Genomic DNA, 25321 nt, shown 5'->3' on the forward strand with positions numbered 1-25321 from the left:
TTGTAATTTGTCCTTCTCTTGTTCTTCCTTTTTTTAAATTTATATGGTTTAGCCGAGCGCTACTGTTCCCATGCTTCAATGCAGGCAGATGCCTTTTTATCAACACTGTAAAAGTCTGCCCAAGTTGGGCTAGATTCAAAAACTTTAACTCATTCATGCTCAGTAGAGATTCTGACTAGTTGAGGTTATCTTGTAAAAAAAAAAAAAAAAAGTCATACCATATATACTAAATTTTGCCTGCATTGATGCAGAGGCCAAGTCTACAGAATTGAAAACATCGTGCTAGGACTGGCACGATGGATGTCTGTTCTGTGCTACGGCTCTCCTCACTGCAACTCACAAATTAGCATAAGACTGAAGAAGCATAAACAGAGAGCTGAAAATGGGAACAGGAGTAAGAAATAAAAGAGACAGAAGACAGAATGAGCAAGAACAGAAGGAGCCACAGAAAAGCTACAACCTACCATTACAATTTACAGCTAGCTCTAACATAAAATTATAACATTCAGGTCATCACTCCCCATAGCCTTTTTTAAAGTATGCACTAAAAACCGCAACAGATATGTATGTCTGTACGCCCTCCACCTGCTTTCCAGTGGTAGGCCCATAAAAATGATGCAGAAGAGGTGAGACTTCAAGGTCAAGTCAAAAAAGTTTGACTGTAAGGTCCAGAGTAAGACTGAAAAGGACAAAGCACAAAGTTATCACGCAGCAAACAGCAGTGAAAACTTTACATCTCCCAACTGCAATTTTTCAGTTTTTTTTAAAAGAAGTTTTTAAAAAAGCATGAAAAATACAATAAGTTGGCCACAAAACTGAGAAACGGAGTGCTGAGTACTAAGTCTCTTACTGGCAAAACTGCAATGTGCCACTTCTGCCTTGAAGTGTCTTGACTCCTTTCTATTACGACAGGTATCTTTATGGAAAGATACAGCCTGCACGACTCTGTTTTCTAGTCCTGTTTTTTAACTGACCCTTTCAAATGCATTCAAGTCTTTAGCTATCATCTTTCCTCTTTTACACTTTGTCAGCACCAAATTCAACTGACAGGCTTTGACCATCACCTTTATACTAGCATAACTATCAGAAGAACCTCTCTGCTTCAAACTTGTATTTGTCTCCACTCAAACCGAAACTCTCAGTTTTTTCTTTTCAGTACTTTCTTGCTTATGCGCAGCCAACTTAAACTCAGCGTGATGAAAAAAACCAAGCTCCTGATACACTGTCGCCATCAAAACTCTTACAGCTCTCAGTATTGTCTGACTCATAATCTGAATATGCTGTTGGAGTAAACTATCTTTCTATATTTAAATATTTATCTCAAGTTTTAATACTTTCTTTTCATCCTATACGCACATGGCAAGATCTGTCCTTGCTGTTCATATTATCAAAATTTCTAAATTTCTACCTACTTCCATTGAGTACGCTTCCGCCAAAACAAGAGTACGCAAAAAAACCCTGCAAGATTTGGGGGGGGGGGGGGGGGGGGGGGCAGTGGGAGAAGTAACCAACTTTAAAATCTTAGAGAAACATGGGAAGGTGGACAAAACGCATATCCCCTCCCTCCCAAAAAAACACCAAACACCAGGCAGATTACATGTCCAAACACTGTTCTAAAACAAACATGTAGGTAACATTATGCTGCCCCACAATAATGAGTCATACAAAGCATTTTTATTGGTTGACAAGAAAGCACACAACATTAAGTAACCACTTTCCTCTATGCCCTTCCAACTTCTATGCTGGAGTTAGGAATACGCAATCAGTTTAAAAAAAAAAAAAAAAAAGTGCAACATGGAAAGAAGTCATCACAAATGGTATTCCATCAATTTCTATTCTGCACTGTTGTGAACCTATACCTCTTCAACATTAAACAGCAAAAAGGCTCTGCTTATAAAACAGCAGAAACTCACCAAGTCCAAATTCAGCACACTTTGTCAGATACCCTTCAGATGTTTTATTTTTGTTCAGAAAAATGGTGAGCTTGCTTTCCTTCATCTCAAAGCTGGTTCAGAGCACTGTATACCTGGGAGAGTGAGAGGGAAACCCTATATCAAAAGGAAAAAAGCTAAACCTATTTTACTAAAGCAAAGCAAATCTAGAGAAAATTCAATATTTCTCACCACATGTAGACTACGAAATATAAATTTAATGTAATTTTTTATCATTATTATTATGTAAGAGACCCACCACTGTAGACATCTGCCTAACAGATGTAATTTGCAGCTCCAACAGTGTGAAAAGTGAAGTCCTATAAAACCTTAACGATTGCTAGCTTAAAACGCAAGGAACTTCACCATGCAAAGTTTAAACGTTTAAATTCTTTTGCACATGCTGAACTCCGAGTCAATACAATTTGCAATGTATACAGCACTGCTCTTCCAACATACACGTACAGCAATAGGACAATCACTCTATTTGGCTGACACCAATGGATAAAAAATTCCAATTTTTATTAACAGATTGCCTGACATCAATTAAATAGAACACTGAGAAATAAACTTGACCATCTTCAAAACTAGCCTCATGAGAGGGTTTTAACCGTAAATATTCCCTCCTAAATCTTTCAGTAACTTGTGAATATAGCTATGATTGTTTCCTACAAATGAACAAAAGCCTTGAAAAAGTAAACCAATAATAAGATATATTTCATGTCCACTGGCTATGAGTGAATACAGAACTAGGGGTACAAAGCCAATACGGAATACTAAAGGGAAACAGCAATTAGATACATTTAAGATCCAATATTGCTCCCTCTGAAATTGATAGTACTGTTATCAGTTACACAAATGGGCAGCATCAGGCTGTCAGAACAAAGAATGGACAAAACAAGGCTACCTTCACATGCATTACTTGTAGTAATTTAAGTAGTCAGGAAGGCAAGTGGGAGAATGCCTGAGGTAGACACCACTGTAACACACCTATGAATGGAGCACAGAAGAAGAACTAGAAACACTATTCACAAAATTAAAGAAAAGAATCTCAGAACTGGAATAAAACTGTTATCATTTTACTGCGCACATACAAAAAGATCATAAAAAGAGAACTGAGGAACTATTGACCTATCAGGCTCCTGCAGACAATCTACAAAGTTTTCACTCAAGTACTGAACAATTGACTCACTGCAGACCTGTATTTCACCCAATCCATAGAATATGCAGACCTTCAATCAGGCTTTTCCACAAAAGGCTACCCTTTGTGATAAATGAACCTCTGAAAAAGATTCTAATATAACTTACCATTATGTATGGTATTCATCAACTTCGAGAAAGCTTTTGAGTTAGGAGAAAAAGGGCTTCAAGTTAAGATCATGTTTAACAGACGCACAAAAGAATATATGTATAGACAGGAATTTCAGTGAACAATAATATACCTGAATACATCTTTCTTGTATTAGAGCTCTGATCATTTACAGTAGCTCAAATTGTAAAATGGATTTATTTCTATCCACTATAATTTTTTACTTATATTTCTTTTGTCAGTGTTTGTTAGCTTCTAAATCTCAGGTATAAGGAGAACATTCCAGCAGACACCAATTAGCTGCATTCTAAAGCTACTATTACAAATAAAAAAATCAATTACTTTCCAGCGACAATCAGTCTTCCCGACAAAAGACTGATTTTAATTTCATTGTCCGCAACAAATTTAGAAACTTAAACTGAAGCTGCCTTGCTAATTTTAATCACGAGGCATCTTTTTTGCTTCACTGATAGATTGAGACTAACTCAAGCAATCAAGAAGTTTAACAGAAAACAGCTGTGTCTCCCGGACTTAGGGAGCTCAGTTGAAGAACTCCTCAAATGTGTAGAAAGAGTGTCCAACTAGTGGTATGCCAAAGTAGATGCTCACATGAACTTCCTTTTCTTTAAGGGTTGGGGTTTTTAGAGAATATTGATCTCTGACCATGAAATGCCAGAATACGCTCACATCCTCTGCTGGGTAGCTATAACTCTCTGTAACTCAGCCTCCACAGCAACTCAACACTTTTATGCCCAGTTGCAGAGTGACGGCAGTCATGCAGATGGCCTACCTCTTCCATTTATGCCACCGATTTCTTCATGCTTAGGATAACGGCCTCATGACTACAAAATTATTTTTGTTTCAATTTACTAGTTCCCTCTTTCACAGCGCTAATGAACAAAGCCCTCAGCTTATATGTCTGGTCTGACAAGATGATCGAATGAATGATTTTGCAGGTGAGAGTGTAGCGAACACCTCTGTCATACTTCTGTGGATGAATTTTCTACCTGCATTAGCCTCTGAGGTCTGTTCATGTTCCAACAGGGTGACTGTCTTTTATATTATATTTTTCTCTTCTTCATTGTCCCCACAACTGGCAGCTACTACAGACTGCTGTCATAAGCCATTTTTTTTAACTGCCAGGCTCTTCTGAACATCAGGATTCCAAAAAAATGTATTAACAACAAACACAATTTAAACTTTTGTCATTTATACGAGAATATTACAAAACTAATTTAGAAGTCATTAAAAAACCAAAAATCCTTGCCTTTTACCTACTGCCTAAACTTGAAAAACCATCCAAAGTTACTTCCATGGAAAAACATTTTAAAATTTAGAATATTTTAATTAAAACATTACAAACCAAGTCTGTAATGTAAAAAAACAAATACTAATGTTTTTTAAATTTTGTGGTAGAGGGAAAAGAAATCAGAACATACAGAATCCTGGACCATTCTTTACAAAAGTGGATTACTCTGAAAAAAGGAAACTGGTAATTTTAATTAACCTTCTCAACAGTTTTCAGAGAACTATCAACAATGTGCAAAAATACACTTATAATCAAAACTATTAGTTTACAAGGAAAAAAAAGAAAATCACTAAAACACACAGAGTTCATATGGCTGGGATCATATACATTACACTATTGGGACAAATTCTGCTTCAGGTGCGGAGGACACGACAAAACTGCTGTCTGCCACCCTTAAGAGCAGAATCATTTCACCTACTTGCCACAGCCTTTATTTGATTATAACAATATCACTTTGTTCCAGTTACGCTCAATTTTGATCCACCACTGCTTTCGATATTAAGGAAAGCCCCTTTCAAATTTAAGGAACTGTTGGGTAGGGTTTTTGAGGGGCTTGGCGTGGGGGTGTTTTGGGTTTTTTATAAACAAGCACAGCCCTAGACTGCCTGAAGCTACACCTTTTTCTTTTGTTTCTTTAAAATTGTACCACACAGGAGCTACCATTAACCCAAACCATCGCCAGTATTGTATTCCCAAGCATGACTCAGAGCTTTCAGAAAGTTTTAAAACAGAACACACTAGATATGCCCCAGTGAAAAATTTACTACAAGACACACACTTCATAGACGAACGAGGAAGAGATGCAGTTAAAGAGCTGACAAAGCGATTCAGTAGACCTAGTCCGCAACATGGGGTTAAAACAAATAGTTGTCTGGCATCTCAGGAACATACATAAAAACAAAGCAAGAGGAACAAATTGCAGTAGAACCCCTTTCAACTGCACCTACTAAATGTGGAAATAAAGTCTTCTTAACTTCCACGGTGTACACAATCCTTAAAAGAACAGTGCCAATTCCAGTACACATGAATTACACTTTAGTAGTCTGCTACCGTGCTTATGGGAACGAACTTTTCACAATAAGCATGTGCTACAATGGAATTAAATATGTGAGAAAAGGATTCACACCTTTGATTCTTACTTTGAAAGTCCCTTTTTTTGGAATCCTTAAGATTCCCAATAGGAAGTAAAAAGACTGTCATGCAATGATCAAAAAATACAAATATAATGTTACGAATTATCAGAAGGGAACAGAGAACAAATCAAAAAGCATAATTATGCCACTTAAAAATTTGTGTTGCACTTGTATTTCAAATGCTACCTGCACGTCTCAAAAAAAGGATATAGTAGCACTAGAAGAGATCTGGAAAGGGTAAGAAGGATATAGAATGAATGACAAGAAGGTATTAAGATATCTAAGTCTAAAAAAAAGATAACGGGGGAAATGACAGAAATATATCAATTATGAATACTGTAAAGATGCTGAATATTTTTAATGACTTCACTGTTTTTAGAGCAGTGTCAAAACATGACAAGCAACAGCTGCAAACAAAGTACATCCTTTTACAATACATAAAGATATGAAACTCAGTTTCCGCATTTCAGATATTAACAGCATAAATGGTTTCAAAAATGATTAGACAAATTAATGGAAGAGACCGATTCACAGAAGAGATCAACAGCTACAGATACCCAACCTTCAGATGAGACGCAAAGAATCCTAGCAAGAAAACATCCTGTTTAACCTTTGAACCAAACTGTTCTAACACAGATCTCACCCAATTACATGATGAAGGGCCAACACTAGATCAGCCCTCCTTCTGACTGATGGAGCCAGTTCTAGACTCCCCCCAAGCCTCACCACAGAACAGAAGGAGAACTGTTCCCCTACCACTGTTCCCTTCCACACCCCATAAATTAGTAGAAGGCAGATGAAAAAACAGGTTTTATTCTGGAAGGAAAAAAAGAGCTGCTGTCTGAGTTCCTGGTATAACTGCCTGTATTGGCAGCTACCTCTTTCCTGACTTTTCCTGCACTAAAGTACCCTCCCAGCCACCTACTTTTCTCCTACAACATACAGCCAAGCTATTGAACTCCAACAGGCCACGGTGTCAAGAAAGGTTAGGGATGGTGAATGGTAATCACATATGCCAAAAAACTTTATGCTGTAATAGCTGGCCTTCACATTCATTGTTTTCCTCTCAGTCTGGGCTGAATCCTTCCGTTCTTCATCTAATCCTCATGGTAGCTGCTATTGCTTGCTTTAAAACCTTGCAATTATTCTTCCTTAAAATCAATGCTGCTCAGGAAGACTTTGTTGCTTCCAGTTCATTCATTTCAATTAGTTTCAAAATATTTCAGAATTGACTGTGTATTAATACCTACATCTGAGTCACCATCCTTTTACTGTTCATTACGTGTTTTTAAAGGAATTGGTTATGCCTACAAAAAGTAAAGTTAAATTCTAAGCTTACCGCTACTCCCACAGCAGAAAAAAGGCCTAGTGACTTTGGCCCTTGAAAGGATGTTATTTGCTGTGACCAACCACTAAATCCTTCAGATCAGAAATTAGTCCATGACAGTTATCACACTTCTTAAAAAAAAAAAAAAAAAAAAAAAAAACCCAACAAAAAAACCCCCAACAAAAACAAAAGAAAAAAGTCTGCATTTGAGATTCTTACATGAAAGCTAACTATATTAACAGCTTATGAGTTGCTTTTTCATTTGTTTGGGGGGATGGGGTTTTTTGTTCTTGGGTTTGGTTTTTAAATTTACTTGGAACCTGTAGTCATTCTTATTGGGAAATCCTTCTGTAAATGTTCAAAACAACTAAACCATGGGAAATAGTACAGTCAAGTACAAAGGATCTGATAGAATTACTCACGCACGAGTCCCAGACACGTGTTCGTATTCTTCAGCTCTGTTTACAGCTTCCGTGAATCTCTTCTCAAGTCTCTAGAGCTATACTGGTTCAAAGACCACAGATGCTCGCTCTTTTGGACAAAAATTTCCAGTTTTTTCAAGTTACTTAGTCTAATGAGAACACTCTTCAGAAACGTTTTACCACTGCATGTAATTCCCCCTCATGAAAACATATGCAGCAAGCTAGATCACTGTCAAAATTCACAGTTTTCTTAAGGTTACCCTTATTCCTTCTCACAGACACCTTACATATCTACCAGGTCTGACACAAAAAAAATGAAGAATTCTATTCAAAAGCTGAATAAAAAGTATAGCAAAAACAATAGGAAGTAATGAGTTTGCATCTAAACTAGGTGTTAAATCCCTGTTTAGTTCAAATGGACAAAAAATTCACTTTAAATTCAGGATCAGACAAGAAGTAGCTTTTCTAACAATATAAAATAGTTTGTTTCACTTACTATTTCTTGCAATACCACCACAAAAGCCCTGACAAGAACTATTTTGCTAAGTATTCTGACAGCACACTTTGTGTGTATGGCATACCTGTATATCTAACTCCTACAACACTTTTTCAATTATGCCTAACACTCCTGACAGAGAGGTTTATTTGAGTAATCTTCTGGAAATACAGTGTTGGCTTATCAGTGCCAACTTTTTACATTTTATTTATGCTGGGGAGATTTAGAAAAATGAGCTCACATCCAGGTGGATCAACATAAACATCTTGAAGGTTTTAAGCAACTAGTGCAGGTAACCTTTATAAAATACCAGGAACTGCCATACAGTGAAAAGGCACTGGGATATATTGTCATTTAGTGTAGCTAAGACACATCCTTACATCTAGACAGACACTGGATTCCACAGTTTCCCTTTTTTAAAGTGTTCTTATATACAAAAGCTATTGAAATCTTCAGTTGTAACTGTAAAACTATCCCAGTTGGTTGATGCCATTTTAACTAGAGCTAGGTGTTTGGACTGTTGTCAACCACAGCGTATGAAGCTACCAGGTGACGGCCTCACATCAAATATTTCACTACAGAGCAAGAATTGCTGTGGGACACATGCCCCAATGTTGTGTCAAGCGACACACAATAACACACCACAGGCTATCAAGAGCTTCAGAAAGCTACTGTTCTTAGTCCCATCACCTCCATGCAACCTGTTTAAGAAAGTAAAATAAGTTACTTGAGTAAGAAAGAAGCATAGGGAAATGTGGAGTTAATAATCAGACACTTGGTCTGACTATGCCTGTTTAAAAAGAGTATACAGATCGTATAGTTCCCATACATCAACATAGGAATCTGTCCATTGTAAATCTTAATGGATTTGTCCTCGAGCAACATCTTTCAGTCAAAAGCCCAATTATTTTATGGTAACTAGTCTTCTTTATATCACTACATTATTAGTATTTCTACTTAATTTTTTTGTTTTCTTTTTAAAACTTTACAGGGAAATCTCAGAAATTATTACGATAATCAAAACCAGCTCTAGGCACCAGAGCCTCTTCTTATATAGTGACCCCAATTGTAATCCTGAAACAACTTCCAGCCACAGCTTCTGATACTGCAGCTCTTCACATCAAATAAATGGAAACTTTAAATGCAAAGTACATTTCCTTCTGATTTTAAGAACCTGACTGTAGCGCTATCATCTCCAACTGACAACAACAACAAAAGAATTTTACCATACAAATTGGACAGTCTTCAGAGGGACAAAAATGCTGCAAATACTATCAACTCATACACATCACTTATTTTTTCAGCTATATTTGATTTCTGAAAGACTTGAAAGTCTGTAAGATCTGAAAAGCACAATTTTCAAGGAGGGGTAAAAAACCCTACTGCTCCTTTTGTAGTCAAGCCTCTTCTTTGCCCCCCCCCCCCCCCCTTTTTTTATGTTCCCATGTCACCTTTAACAGATTTTATGGAGTTAAAAGACTGATTGCTATCTCGCATTTGACTTACAAGGAATGCCGTACTCTAGTAAATTGGCTCCAGATGCTGAAAAATGTTCACACTCAGAAAGATGTATATTTTAATTTAAAAATCTGTATATACAAAATTATATCAAATGAAGGGCTTTTCAAAGTCTAATTTTTAAAGGAGATCCTGGGAACTAAACAGTTGCAAGTAAGCAAACACCACCTGTATCTCACTTCAGTTTCCTTGCAGCAATAGAATTTCATTTAAGGAATATTTCCTTAAGGAATATATTCCTTTCTTCAGAAAAGGGACACACCACTAAAGCAAGTATCAAGTTCTGCAACAAAGACATCTGATAGGACAGAAATCTTAATTGCTTCAGAGTGTCTCCTTGTTCCCCTGCTCTGTGTATTTTAAATTCTTATTCTTAGTTTTATAAAAAAAAGCTAACATAATCCAAGCACAAAACTGGAAGTTTCAGTATGTTTTCTCTTTCTGCCTTTTTTTTTTTTTAAATATAATAATGATAATGCCACATGCCTTTACTCTGTATCTGCAAAGATAATCAACTCCTGGAATAGCAGGTAGTTTATTTTGTTTGCTATGCAGGCAACAATAATAACAAACCTGTCAGCTAGATCTGATCTGTACAGTGTAGTTTACCCAGATTACCCAGCCCTAAAATAAGTGAGTTTTTATTAGAAATTCAAACCTAACACCAAATATATACAAGGCATTTTGTAGGCTTATGGGTCAAATATAATCTAAAAGCAAACCGTTTACAAAAAGCTCATAGACTTCTTTAAAAACGTCCCCTCACCAAACAAGAAAGATTTATAGCTAAATTTAAAAAGTAGTAAGTACAGCAACCTAAGTAGCCTTTAAGGCCCCCCAGTCCATTTTCTTCTCTGCCAATACAGACACAACTAACAAAAAGCCAATGTATACATACAGATATTTATTATGTTTCAAAAAGATCATATTTAGATGCCAATTCTGCAAATAAGTCTGAATGGGCAAAAATCTAGATGTACAGAATTTATTTTATTCATTATTACATTCATATTTGGGTAGAAGATTTGCAAAGCTTGAATAGAAACAAAATTTCAAGCATTTTCTAAATAATTACTTCTTTTCGGTCAGCTGTTTAAAAATTTTACATCTTTCTCCTGAAATGCATAACCACCAAAATCTTCTTTATTTTGTTTTTAAATGAAAGACCTAAAAAGGAATGCAGGAAAATACACATTCCCTTTCCCACATTAATTTGTTTTTTGTTTTGTTGTTTTTTGTAGAATCTGAAGTGTATTACAAGTTCAGAATTTAAACATACTATTTGATGTTGACCATCAGACCTTAATAAATAAATAAAGGATTATATATTTTGAAATGTAACTAGAAACTAATGCCCAGAGTCACACCATAATTTGGGAATCTAGTTTCAAGTACATAATCTTCGAAATTTCTTACATTCTCATACAACAATTAACTAGTTGGGTAAAATCTCGTTTCCACAGCTGCCAGGATCTTCTCCAATATAAGCAGGCCTAAGCAGCTTGACACACAAGCTATACCCTGGTTATTAGAACTTACCTTCCCTGGGACATTTTTTCACTTCAGAAAGCCCTCACATCTGTTTTCGCTCACCAAAAAAACCAACCAACCAAACAAACAAACAAAAAAAACCCCACCACCCAAAACTACAGTTTTTTGAGAGATAAAAACTTTTGTTTTGTTTTGTTTTAAATCAAGTTTTGTTTCAAAGCAATGCTCCAAGAGTTTCTAGGCTTGCGACGTTCACAGGGGAGCTGATTTGTATCTAATGCACAAACCACTGCTTCCATGGAAAGTCGGGCAGCCTGGAGACTTCAAAGATGGAAAGGCTGAACATTTCTTGTTTTCAATGGCTCATCTAATTAAGTACTACAGGTCTGTACTTCTGTCAACATTTTTTTAAAAACAGAAAATGGGGCAACTACCAATGAAAAAAAATCTTGACCAGGAATATTAATTCTTCCTGTATAACAAGTATGATCATGCTCTTAACCATTTTTGTAAACTGAAATATTCTCAAATTAAAGATATTTCAGTCTATCACAGAGCGTAAGACTCTCTGAAAAGGACATTTAAAAAATCTTGATCATTGTATGTCTCTTCTCAACTTTCCTATATGCATATTTTAGGAGGAAATTCATATCAGAATTAAATGTAGTACTCTGCTACCTGCAATATCTATGGAGTAATTTCAAGTGATACAACTTTTCTATCCCCTCTTGAAATGAGTATCACAGGGATGACAATAGCCTTTTTTTCCCCAGAGCATCTCCATATGAGATAATGTTCACTTCTCCATCATTACTCAGAAGTTTTTCATAATGGTTTTCAAAACACACCTCTGTTATAAGGTTCATTGTTCAGTATTTTTTTGTACAAAACTTTCTTAATTGAAGAATTATTATTCATTACATCCGAGTACATTTCTTACAACATACATTTTTAGAAACCAATGTGAACCCTCACAGCAAGCAGCACAGATTTCTTAATTTCTTCCCAATCTTTGATAAAAGCATAGAACATAGCATGTCGGGAACTCATTTCTGCAGACCCATGCTCCCTGACAATTCCCCACTAACTACTGTATTTTGAAATGCATTATTTGCCCAGTTACAGTCTACTTCATATGCCAAACTGATGCATTTCTTTTAGAAATCAAAGGGATAATACAGCACAGAATTAGGTTCATAGATAAAAGCCAAACAAGAATCTCTGCGAGCACGTGATTTGAATCTTAGCCCTAGAACTTCCCACACCTGCAAATCCAATAAATATGCTCGACTAAACTGGATCTTCTAGAAGATGTATTACCTCCAAATTTTCAGAGACATTACTGAGAATTGTTCAACTATTACTTTCTCTCACTTGATCATCTCTTACTTTTTTTGTTAGCTTAAGGATCATTATAGTATCAGTTTTCAGTTCCCCATATGTCATATCCCCATATCCACAGTCAGATAAACTCATTCCTTAGCTTTTCTACAATAACATGCTTTTCCCAGTCCTTGAATCCTTCTTGTGGCTCTTCTCTTCTTTACACACAGCAGATACCAGAACCAGACATAGTATTTGAAGACCAGATGCACTCTGCTGAACACAGAGCTACCTTTCTCATGAGTTTGCTGTTTATGCATTCAAACCTTTTTAAACACAGCTCAGCACTGGAAGCTCAGACATAACTGATTATTTACCTTTACCCTTTTTCTTTCTAGCCCTTCCTTCCCCAGAAGGCCATCCTTACCCTGCAAGTACACATCCATCTTTCTTAGACATCTTCTTTTACTTTAGCTCCGCCAACGCAACTCTTAGTTTGTATTGCTTACCAAGAGATCCATTTTACCCTGTCCTCATACACAGATTTTTTTCAGAAATTGCAGAACTTTACAAAAAATAGCACAAGGTTGGTAACTGATGCACAGGGAAATAACGCAACCCCAAAGTAAACACTTTGATTTAATAATTCTCTGGTCAAAATTAAATTGAGACTTATCTGTTAACTACATTCAATGCAAAGGTTTGCTGACTTCCTATCATTACAGGTCTTTATGTCATGCTGTATCAATTGAAATGTAGATATCTACTATGCCACTGCTTTTATTAAAAAAAAACACCTAAAAAATAAGTCCAATAAGTTGTTTTCCATAACTCACAATAACCACCATTAATCATTACATCTTCACATCTCTTAACATCTTTCTTGTATCAGACACATCCTAATTATGTAACATTGACTACTTGCCAGTCTCCTACAACTTCACAAGTTTCAAAGACTTACTGAAATTTAACATTGACAATCTAAAAACATGAAAATATGACATACTCATCAGGAAATGCCAGTTTATTACTTCTGACTGCAGCTACTACTAACACCTGGTTTAGTTAAGAACACTGATGGGGGATCCATCTCGCAATAATCCCCATTTTCATAAGCTTCTACTACCTCATGTGATTTCTTCCCAAATACTTGATGAATGTCTCCATGTTTTCTACACCAACAATCATCAATTTTAACATTTTAATCTCTTATCAAACCAAGACCATTTCTGTTGAGCTTCAAATATGAAGAATGAAAATCTCTGCACAAGAATTTTGTCTTGTGTATTTTCTACATCATTTGCTTAGTCCTAAAAGGTCATTAATATCTCCTAGAATCAATTAGTCCTTTTTATTCTATCTCCTCTGGATTATAAACTGGCCTTTTAACACAGCAAGACTTCTTTTCTGTTTCGGCTTCTGGGGTATCTAGCAGATAAACATAATAGCACAAAATGTTTCAGAATAATTTTGTCCAAACTCTTTCTCCCAATAGATATAGCTAGTAAGTCAAAGGCTATAGAGGAGTTTAAACGTAACATCATAAAGATTTAACACAAGCTCTGGGGTACTCAGTATCTCAATGAGAACGAATTCAAGTTACTTGTGTACTTTGAACCTCAGAGTTCTCTTACATCATCAGTATGACAATGAGCTTAACAGTAAGATCATCTCCTTGCACAGGGGCATAACATTTGGCAGAGGCTTCATCACTGCTTGAATCAGATGAGAAAGGAGAATAAAATACATGGACTAAGCTGAAGCACTTAGTAAACTACTATATAAAGCTAAAATTTGACTGCACAAGACATAAGATCAACCCAGAGAGGCCTGTGGCAAAAAACATTAACTGTTTCTAAATCAGAGTTTGAAATATTGCTATATTAAAGTACAATACTGTGTTTGGATACGTCCTTTATTCCAAAAACTGTCTAATATTACCAACCAGAGCATACTGAAGACTGGTCAAGGGTAGAACATATATGATGTAGAGATAAAAATGTAGGAAGATAAATTATAAGGTTGCCTCAATTGTGACAAAGGAATTCCAGAAGATGGGCACGGCAAGGGTGCTGAAAGAATGGGATAACCATTTTGAGGCCAAATTTGGCATTTAACCTTCTCCAGTCTTCTTAGGGAAAAAAAGAATTGCTTTATAGACTCTTCTAGGGTTCACAAGTACTCATAAGGGCATAAAATCAGTTATGTAAAAATTAAAATATTGAAGCAAATGATCCCTTGAAGTCCTTAGCAACTGAAGTTGATACTATACAATTTGTTGTAAACTTGAAATCAAGAATGGAACTGGGAAAAGACAGAGAAGCATCCCTGTTTGCTTGAAGCACTGTAATTTTTCCAGCAGCAAGTATCCATGCAGCACTTGAAGATAACCGTGCAAAACTTTTATCTACCATAAAACAGAAATTTCAGTTTACTTCTGACACTTGACAGCTTTTCATTTTACCTTGCTGCATTACTGCACAGAAGTCAGAAGGTACTGTACGTCACATAAAAAATTTTTTCCCCCTATTGCTGTGCGACATGAGTTCTCAGAAAGTTCTTCACACACTGGAGTGTACTCCAAAGAAAGAGAGGCCAGAGCCTGCACAAACTGCTTGACAGGAAAAAATACAGAATGTATGAGAGTTATTTATCATAACTGTATTTTTTCTTCTTCCCACCACCTTATTAGTTTCTGCATTACTGTTGAAATAAAGTGCAAGTATGGTAAAAGAACCATTGTAACTTGGAATCTACTACTAGCAGAGGGAAGCATTGGGACAAGATGCTACTCATCTCTTCCAGTCCCTGGATGAAGGTTTTCTGTTCTTTAATCACCACTGGGGGGGGGGGGGGGGGGGGGGGTGGAGGGGGGGTGGAGTGGGGAATTGTCAGCAGAAGGGATCACTGCTTTACAATACTTCAGACTAGAAATCTTTAAGTATTATTCCCTAGAAGGATGCTGAGAATGAACTTAATCCTGAGAATACAAATAGTGTGACTTTTAAAAAGTTAAATAGCTCTCTAAAATTGTGGAGTTCAGATGAAACCCTCCTCCATTAAAAAATTCGGATCCTGAAATCACTCCAAAGACCAGTCCCATTTTGGGGAACCAGTATCAGCTTTATATAACTCCAACTGACAACTGAGTTATGTCTTCTTAGACAACAAACTTGCAGTGCTTGTGAATTTCCAGCAGAAAGATAACTACGGTTTGTAAATAAGCTGTTACTGGCTAAAGAAGTGTTTTGTTTTTTTTTTTTTAACAGGAACAGATGTACTAGAAAAATGTTAATTTAAAATTACTTATCACCCCACCAACTAAGTTTTATTTCATTTTTTTAAAATTACTTTTCATTCCTTTGAGTACACTGTTAAAGTAATGCATACAGTGTTTCCTATCAGATCATAAATATATTTCAGAAAAAATTATAAAAAGCATTAAGATTGAACATTCAAGTGCTCAAACTTTTGAAAGCAACAGATCAGTTGCATAGCAACTGTAATACAACCTGAGTGTATGCACTGTAACAGCTTTTAATTACATGGCCTTGTACTATTCATGGTACATCTCTGTTCTTATTAAGCAGGAAAACAGAAGTTCTGTGGACTGGAAAAAAGTTTGGAAAGGACCAATATTTTCACAGAATGAGCTGAATGCGCTTATCTGAATAAAAGTTTGATGGAAGACATTTAATTATGTTTAAATAGCACATGATGAATCTGCATTACCTTTTAAAATAAGCTTTCCTTCACATTACATCTAATTTGAACATTAACTGTGAACAGGATTATCATACGTCTGTAATGATTTTCATAATTTTTATGGATCTCAACAAGTACTCTTAAGAAAATGGAAGAAGAATGGTAGCTTAAGACAGCTGCAGTTAAGAAGGTTATTAAAAAAAAATATGAGGAGATCCTTGAAAAAGTGCCTCAAAAGCTTTGTTTAGTATGGCCTAACTCATTCCTGAGTCTATTTGTTTGAAGTAACAAGGTGATTCCAAGTAAGAGTCAGATAAAACTTTTTGGGTTGACTTCCCCTGCATTTGCTCTTACTACATTTACATGCACAAAATCTTATTTGGGGTTCTGGGTCAAATCATTTAGATTCACTTGTCAGATTTTGTTACTGGACAATATAGAGACATTTCAAAGAGAAACATCAGCATATCACACCTGAGCAAAGGTTATGTTTCTGATAATACTGATAATACTCATATGCCCTTCCTCATTGTAACAAAGTTGTAAATGGACTGCTAAACCCAGCAAATGCTTATGATGAAGTGAGGAAAGACGCGCTACAACCTTAAGAAAGAGGGGAAATGAGGGAGAAGAGCACATCAAAACAATATGCTCAGACTCAAGCAGAAGTTTGTGGATTAATTTAGAGCTCATGCTTGAAGACAAAGACAACCCACCTGGTTTTGTATCTTTCGTTTACTGGGTCTTGTTGGGGTGATTTTGTTTATGGTTGGTTTGTTTGTTTTTATTCATATTCTTTGGCACCTTCAGAAAATACCACTGTTTTAAAGGACAGGTCTAATGCTGGCTAGCAAGAATTTAAGTATGCTTAACAGAGGTGAAATTATAGGCTGAATATCACGAAAAAGGTAATAAAACCTACCCGGTATTTCCACCCATGTATTTCAGAGCTTTTTACAAAAGGAGTTTAACATTATCACTGGCCTTTTATAGCTGGAAGAGTGAGATATAATAAAGAGGACAAAGGAAGTAAGGATAGACCTCGCCAGGGAAAGGCCTGTTCTAGGAGCTGACAAGACCAGAATATTCCAAAACAAATATAAGGTAGGAAACACGGGTCTTTTACTTCAAACCAAGATCTTGTACTTCTATCTGTTACCCCAACTACAGCAGTACATAATCCACCTCAAAGGGATTATAAAGGAATAAGAAAGTTCATACTAAAATAATCAGAACACTGATCTAAATCTGTTGGATGATCTCTGTCCATAACAGAAACTAGGTTAACATGTTTTTAAAAATGCATTTTAATGAAAAAGGTGGACAGTGAACTAGTAAGTTTTGTCACATACGATTTCTCCCTACTGATTTCAAGGCAGGAAAAATATTTTTTTAATATAGTTGCCACTGCTATTGACATTATTACCCATAATAAAAATCATCATTTGCCTACATCTAACAAAGATTTAAACCAATGTGGTTCTGAGATCAAGTTTTTAAGTACCTCCCTTTTTCTGAAGCAAATATGAAGTTTTTTGTTTCTTGAAGTATGTGGTTTTTTAAAGTATCTCTTGCTTATACAGTGAAATTATACAATATAAAAGCATAAAACCCTACCCACAACCAAATATTCAAGTTCCATTCCCCCCCCCCCCCCCCCCAAAAAAAAGAAAAATTAAGCAAAAAATTTACTAGCTAGAACAACGAAGAGGACAAAATTTCAAAGTTGTGAAAACAACATATCAGATAGTTTGCTATTTTTTAATCCAAAAACAAAGGCCTTGAAAGAAACTTCAAAGCAACAGAGACTTTGGTAGATACAGTATCCCGCAAGGTCATTCCACACACAGGTTTACTGGGAACAGAAAGCTTCTCACAGCCCCAGATGCACATAACATTTAGAACAGAGGAAGAACAAACCAGCCAATTTCAATTGCTAAAAAGCACCCAGGAATATGAAAATGTCATCTGGTTGCACAGGGGTCTAAATTCAGAATATCCTTTTACATGTTTAAACCGGTAATTCTCCATATAGACATTTTGATTTTTAGTTAAGCTAAATTGGGAAAAAATAATTAAGGGGCATACTCAGCACAGCTGACATGCTTGAGTACTGATTTTGTTTTCTCTATCTAACACAACATACAGACAATATAGTCTGTATAAATTATCACTTATTTTAGCTAAACCTGTCACATGTAATTTCCAAAGAACCTATTTTCATGCAACTTATTTTTCCCCCCTACAGCCTCAAAACCTGCATTTTTTTATAGCATACAGGTGAATACACAGGTCAATCTACTACAGCCACCTACAGCACAGCAGTACCTATACATGGAACAAAACTTACTCTTCCAACAGTCATATTCTAATTTTCACTTTTTTCCCTCAATGTGACTTTTGAGATACTTTAAATGATACTCTGTTCTTGAAAAACGTACTCAGAATTATGGCTAAAATAATAAAGACATATTTGGAGGTAAGAAAACAAACTCAATAAATGCCTACCTGAACCCACTGGAGATGAGCCAACACTAAGACTTTGTAAACTTCCATTCCTGAGCAAAGTTGGAGATTTTTGAAGACCAGAGCTTGTCACGCTTCCTGCAGCAGATGCCACAGATGAAGTCGGGGAAGCAGAAGAAACTGAAAGATGGGAAATACTTTCTTGACTTTTATTTCCTTTGGGTCTACCAGGCCCATGTTTACTTTGCTTATTTCCTTTCCGTTTCTTCTCTGTTACAGTTTCTTCTTCTATTCCAGAAGTTTGAGCTCGTTTGTATGCTGTAGAAGTAAGGCTTGAATTACTTATGTCTCCAGGTGAACTGTCAAAGTTTTTAGATTGGGAAACAGCTGATGATGAAGGGAGACCAATTAAGGAAGTGAAACAATTGACACCCCCCTCTTGACTCCCAGTCTCTCCTTTATGTACATCTTTGGTTGACGAAGCCTGTTGAGAATGCGTGAAACTGTCACTTCGCAGATCCGTGTCTGTAAAACTCAAAAAATCCTGGGGAGATTGAACTGAACTTCCAGAAGATGACTTTATGCTCCCAGGAGTGCCCAAAAAGCTTCCTAAAAAAGAAAGTAAAGAAAAAGTTTTGGTTTGTTTTGGTTTTTTTTTCCCTGTAGTTGATGAAAATTGATTGGAAAGATTAATAGCTTAGAATCCAAAAATTTAAAGTGCAAGGACTTTATGAAAAGTGTTACCGAGAGTTAAAGAATTTATTTTTGAGATAAGTCATTGCTTCTCCTGCTGACCTTCACTCTGCTGGATCCGATTCTCAGATTCCTATCTGAGATTCAGATTTGAATTTGGGGCACAAACAAGATGAAAACAAATAAAAGGAGAGTAACAACTTTGCTGCTTGGCAACTTTGACATCCCTCGTGTTTTGAGGCTACAACAAACACTTGGTGCAAGTGAGAGCAATTTTTTTTTTAAACATACACGTATATAAAAAGAAGGCAGCTGGTAGAAATATGCTATGATCACCTCTACACTATGCCTACGATCTTCCTTACCATTCTACCTAAACCAAGGGTCTGACACAGGTCAAGGGAAGAGCAATTCCACTTAATTTGCCCTGGCTGAGGAGGTGTTCCACAGAAGAGGTATTTTTCAAAACGACAGGAGAGGAAGTGGAGAAAAGTGTATAAAATTGGCATTTTAGGATTTCTTTAGCACTGTCAGAGAACCATAAAGATCTTTTGTGTAATAGAATTATATTGCTTCTGTAATGTTTGGAAGGCAGTCATTTCATCACTGTGTTAGCACATGCAAGGCAGAAAATGGAGCACACTTAAGAAATACAAACATCTACTTTCACTGAAATTCAGTAACTTTATATGGGTGGATGCATGTGGGTACCGTTTTGTAGAACTCAGACTGATGGTGACTATCCCGCCAAGAAAATGCTCCTAAACATGACATTAAGTATAAAAAAAGTCCTTTAAAAATTACTGTTTTATCATTAGTATTCAATTAAACACTATTAAGAATTCCATTTAAAATATAATTTACATTAATACAGCAATTTAAAAATCATAAAAATATTGGTTTGTATTTTAAATAAGTTACACCAACTTCACTTAATGCAGCTTTAAATAAAATACATGCACATAAAGATCTATTTTGCATCTGCAGCTAGCAAGATTTTTCTTTAAATGCAGGATTCCAGAAGGCAATTTTCAAAGTTTTGAGAATTTAAACAAAAAAAAACACTTCAGTTTTTTCAAGTAGAAAAGCCTGAAATATTGAAAGAGTCCTAGACAAATTTAAAAGGGCTCACTGCATAAACTCAAAGAAAGAGCAGCATCATAAAGCAGAAAGGACAGTCAGCTACTACACGCCACAGTGAAAATTATAGAAAACCAATTACTTTATAGAAGGTCTAGTTTATTGTGTTTCAAAATAACATGTTTTATTAGTTACATAATAAAAAATAGACTTTTAAAATCTTTTTATCTGTCTTCAACTCTGACAAAGAGGCCATAATAAAATTAGTTTTTTAGAAGTGTCAACAGTGCATTTAGTGGGTTTTAGCACATTCAAAACGTCATTACTTTTCATGTGATCATCTTCTGCTTCAATGACAAAAAAATAAAAGCAAAAAGGTCTTTCACTTTGAAGAAAATGGTACATTTTAAATGTCTGCATCTTGAAAAATTATTTGGGGGCCACTGTATCCTATACATTACGTAGTCCAGTTTTGTTCTAATATGCACTAACTAAAAAACATTAGTATTATTCCCTTAAAGAGCTAAGAAAGACCCCTAGACTCAAATTCATGTATTAAATTTTACCCCAGACTAACTTTTCAGCACATAAAGAAACTTCTGGTTTTAGCAGGTAAAGACAATACCTTAACAGTCTAAACAAAAGCATCAATTCTGCCCTTTAAAGATGCACATCCTTCTTTTTCATGTTGAACTTTTTTTTCCCTGAAAGAAGTTGTTTTTCCCCAAAGTGAAACAACATTCTCATTATGGAGGATGAAGGATGAGCTACTTTTCAAGTTTTAAATATGCAAGATTTCCAATTCATGTCAAAGCAGAAGTCATGTTACAGCGTAACAATTAATACCTTGCTGAAAAGGGCTAGCTGCAGTCACAGTTGTTCCTGGATTTCTTCCAGCACCAGGCTTTCTTCCCCTCTGACCTGAGCTATGACCTGCAGATTTCTTCCCTTTGCTCTCTGACCCTCTAGCCTCTGAAGAATCTTTTCCACTTGAAACGTGTGTAGAAACTTCCTGGAAATTTGCATTTGTAAATCGAGCTGTGGTATCTTCCAACCGCTTCAAGGAGCCTGACATGGAGTTGTTGCTAGTGCTTGTGTATGTCTAGCATTTTGATAAGAGAAAAGAAACAAGAGAAAAGAAACAGTTAGGTCACACAAAAAAAAACTGTAACAAAAGAACTGTTTAAAAGAACCCAGTCTTTCAAACAAACTTAGAAGTGTTCAAATACTAAGGTAACTGGCAACAGCAGGAGTTACATAAACTGAATTGTTAAGATTTTCAGCAAACCACTGAAGTGCACAAAACTTCATCTGGTGGAAAATTGCACAAAACCAACATCAGCTTTGGTTGCAATTTTTACTTCATTGAGGTCAATGGATTAATCTCAAATCTATGGTTACACAGTCTTTACATTCTATTTAAATAGGATATTGTTTTATTACAGCTTAGAATTAAAAATTAAAAAGAAAAAATGAGACTTTAAATGCTTTTCTGAAAATACAGTTTTTATGCCATTTATTCTGTCAAACTGGAAATGTTGTTCCATCAGCAGTGGAACTGATGAAAGCTTTAGAACCTAGGAACCTGCATTTTTAAGACGTTATAGTCTCAACACCAAATCAAAATCAACTCCAACAAGCCCAACTGCCCCTTATGGCTTCACTTCCCATCATCTCACTAGGATTCCCTGCCATCTGAACCATCCCATTCAGCCAGTTCCTTAAGTATCATCAAGTAAAGAAGGTACATGAGATCTAGCTGGCCAAGACACGAGCAGGAATGACTTGCTACCTACAACAACCCTGCTGCCTGACAGGAAGGAAAAAGCATAACACGCTCTTGAGCTCCCACCGAAAATTTCTTCCTCAACCCCCCACCCATCCCAAGAATTTTGGCCCTTCTACACTCATGAACTCTTCACAGGGCTTTCAACAATTTTATCTTTAGGCCTGTTATTCTTCGATTAAATTTTGTCAGAATTGTTCATATTGATGAACAATAGTCAAAATAGGTTCACAGAAAGTAATCAGGTGAGCAGGGAAACTGCATGCACAGCATTAGGAAACCACACAAAGGAATATAATTGTTTTCATAATAATAATAAAAAAAAAAACCCTGGACTTGTGATAGCAGAATTTTAATATCAGAAGGAAAAAAACATGAAAGCAAAATTAGGAAAAAGGAAATAATATTCTATTGTTATTTATACTCAAACCAGCTAGTAAAATATCCTTTTGACTGTATAAAGGTTCTTCAACAACAAAAAAATGGATCAAATCTTGAAGCTACTCATCTGTTCAAAACAAGCTTAATTTGTTTTTTCAGTTCTTTATATAAGAGAGTTTAAAATAGTATCTAAATTTATCTCCGTTAAAGACCACACAAACACATGCCTCTCAAAACTGAGCATATACACAAGTTTTCTCTTCCCCAACTGGGATGCTTGCTGAATTCAGCCTTACAGCAGAGTATTTCCTCATCTTCACATTCAGCTTTGTATGGCTGGTATAAAAAGTTTTCCATATTTTTCCTAAAACAGCTAAGACATTTACATAGAACTCACTTTTCAGTTGCAAACGCCAGAAGACAACTAAACATGCAACCTTTGAGGAAGATGAAAATTTCCATCTATTTGCATACTGCCCTATATGAATTATTTGGGGGAGGAGCAGTGTTTATTTGGGGGGAGGAATCAACTTGGCCAATAGCTTCTTTAAAAACAGTTTCCATGGAAATTGCTTTACTTGAATTCTACTGCTAGTCTGTTGTTCTAGTATTAGTTTCTACTGTTGTTTTTTGACTTGTTCCATGCAAACACTGTAAACCAAGCTAGGACGGGTACCACTTCCCAAACTACAACAGCAGACCCAAAGGACTCCAAACTTAGCAAAGTAATACATGAATCTGAAGGATTCAAACTGGTTGGGCTTCATTTTACACTGTCAGTGTCTCCGTGCAGAATAGGCCAATGTAGAAAACAACCAGACTCACTCTTCAAGCACTTTCCCCGTTAGCTTAGGCTCATCCTGAAGCTCTCCATCCCACTTACACCAAACCTATGTGACCCAGCGTATTAAAAAGCCATGTAAAGACAATGCTTCTAAGTTCTTCATTCGTGAGTGAAAAGTAGAGCGCACCCTAAACAGAAATCCAGTATTAAAACTTACTATTGAATCAAATTTGATTTTGTCAGTTTCTCTGTGCCACTTGAGAGAAGTGATTCTACCTATCTTAACATTTGAAGCTGAAACTTTGATATACTAACTCATGTTGAGTACCATTATGTCTTCAAGGTGTACAAGTAAGTGTCTCCATGTTAGCATTAACTTAAGAATAAATGTTTCATATTTTCATACTGTTCAATTACTGCTATTTGTTCTTCCTAGAGCAAGTAAGCCAAATCATAATTAAATTAATGCCACTATACAGTATTCTAAATGAAACATATACATCATCATGAAAATGTACAAAATATCTGTAAAGTATCCACTGGTACAAAACAAACTCTGCATAGCCCATCTAAAAATCCAACAAAGAATTTATTTTAATTTACCTACCTAAAAGAAAGGCAAAACACAGCCTTTCAAAATTGCAAATACAGCCCTATTATGAACTGCGATAAAAATATATTATGGATTTTCTGAATAATGGTGAAGAAAAATCAGTTTAAGTCTGTTAAAGTATAGTGTTAAATAATATACCTCAAATTCATATTACTCTACTGGTAACTGTTTCTAATGAAGATGGAGCCAATTCTAAGGTAAGTTTAGTAATTAACTTTTTGAACTGTTATGAAGTCCACAAATATGCTCAGTTTTCCCAAAACTGATATGTCACTTGACCTGAGTTAAGAAGCAGTGGTTCAAATTTGGGTTATTTGAACAAAAGGTTTCCAGACATGCAATAACCCAAAACAAAAGTCAGGCTTTTTCTAGGATCCAGGATTTCTCCTCTTATCCAATTCCTTCCTTTCTTAATCATTATCTCCTATCCACTCATTTGAATATTAATTGCAAGAATAATTCTCTGTAGGTATCAACAAGCATAGTTTAATGTTATCTAGTATCTCTTCTCCTTTACTGCGGCGGGGGGGGGGGGGGCGGCGTTCTTTTAAAAAGGAAATTAAGAGTTTAACATAGCTCTGCAGTCTGGCCTGGGCTCGGAAATGACAAGTAGGCATTAATTTGCATATACCGTACAGAGACTTGGTCTGATTGCAAGCCTGAATCCTGCTCTTAGCAGATTTTGGAGAACATGCATGCACATTGCAGTTCTGCTTTTGCACATCTTCCTCCAACAGGTATTTCTGTTTTGGAAGGTGCTATAAAGCATACTGAAATCTACAGACTTACTCAGAGTATCTTGAACACTAATATGATGCAATAGATGCTCAGAGAAGTAAAATTGGTATCATTTGGTCAGCATTTTTTTCCCCAGAGTAAATTCCTTACTTTAAGGAGTTAATTGCAGCAAAGTGTCCTAAAACAGATATACTTTGAGAATCCACAAGATATGCAATAAGATCTAAGGTAAAACTGCCACACAAACTTTAGATAATTAAGCTAATTGGTTCATACAACAACTTACCCACCCCTAAACAGACTTCTTTTCTAAAACACTAAGTTCTAAAAGACAAAGAACTAACATAAATGTCACAGAAAAACCTAACATGTCATGGCAAAGTTATATTGGTTTTTTTTGTTTGGTTAGTTGGGTGGGTTGTTTGTGGTTTTGGGGTCTTTTTTTTGAGGTCAGGAGAGTGAGACTGGCAGGGAACAAGGATCTGAGGATGGAGCAGAACATCTTTGGTTATTTAATGACTGGCCTCAGCATCTGCAGTCCTCCCTCCCCCCAGCACATGCTTTTTAAATAGCATATGCTACCCGAGGCTCCCCCCTTCACTGCTCACACTCCAGTCAGTCATTTTCCCCCATTTAAGTACAAACATCCCCCAAAAAGGACATTCCCCTGATGCTGTCACCCAACACCATTCCTTGGTTTATTTGGGAGGACTTGACTAGCTATGTCTTGAATGTTAATCCTGTTCTCAAAAATCAATCAGTATTTGCTAGTGCAATTACCAAGCTAACTCTGTGTGTATCAGGGTTCCCATAAAC

The 25321-nt window shown here is 36.0% G+C and overlaps 1 protein-coding gene across 5 annotated transcripts in view; it reads right to left on the reverse strand.

The window, feature by feature from the left end:
- Positions 1-25321, reverse strand: part of MLLT10 (MLLT10 histone lysine methyltransferase DOT1L cofactor) — a 131884-nt gene that overhangs the window by 43680 nt on the left and 62883 nt on the right. For all 5 annotated transcript variants that reach the window (XM_075704599.1, XM_075704598.1, XM_075704597.1 and 2 more), the window contains 2 exons: positions 21050-21305; positions 18473-19039 (listed from right to left, as the gene is read on the reverse strand). In XM_075704599.1, coding sequence (XP_075560714.1) covers positions 18473-19039; positions 21050-21305 — 823 coding nt within the window. The remainder of the gene's footprint in view (positions 1-18472; positions 19040-21049; positions 21306-25321) is intronic.

The sequence above is a fragment of the Pelecanus crispus genome, chromosome 2 (genome assembly GCF_030463565.1).
Source record: "Pelecanus crispus isolate bPelCri1 chromosome 2, bPelCri1.pri, whole genome shotgun sequence".
In the NCBI taxonomy this organism is placed as follows: Eukaryota; Metazoa; Chordata; class Aves; order Pelecaniformes; family Pelecanidae; genus Pelecanus; species Pelecanus crispus.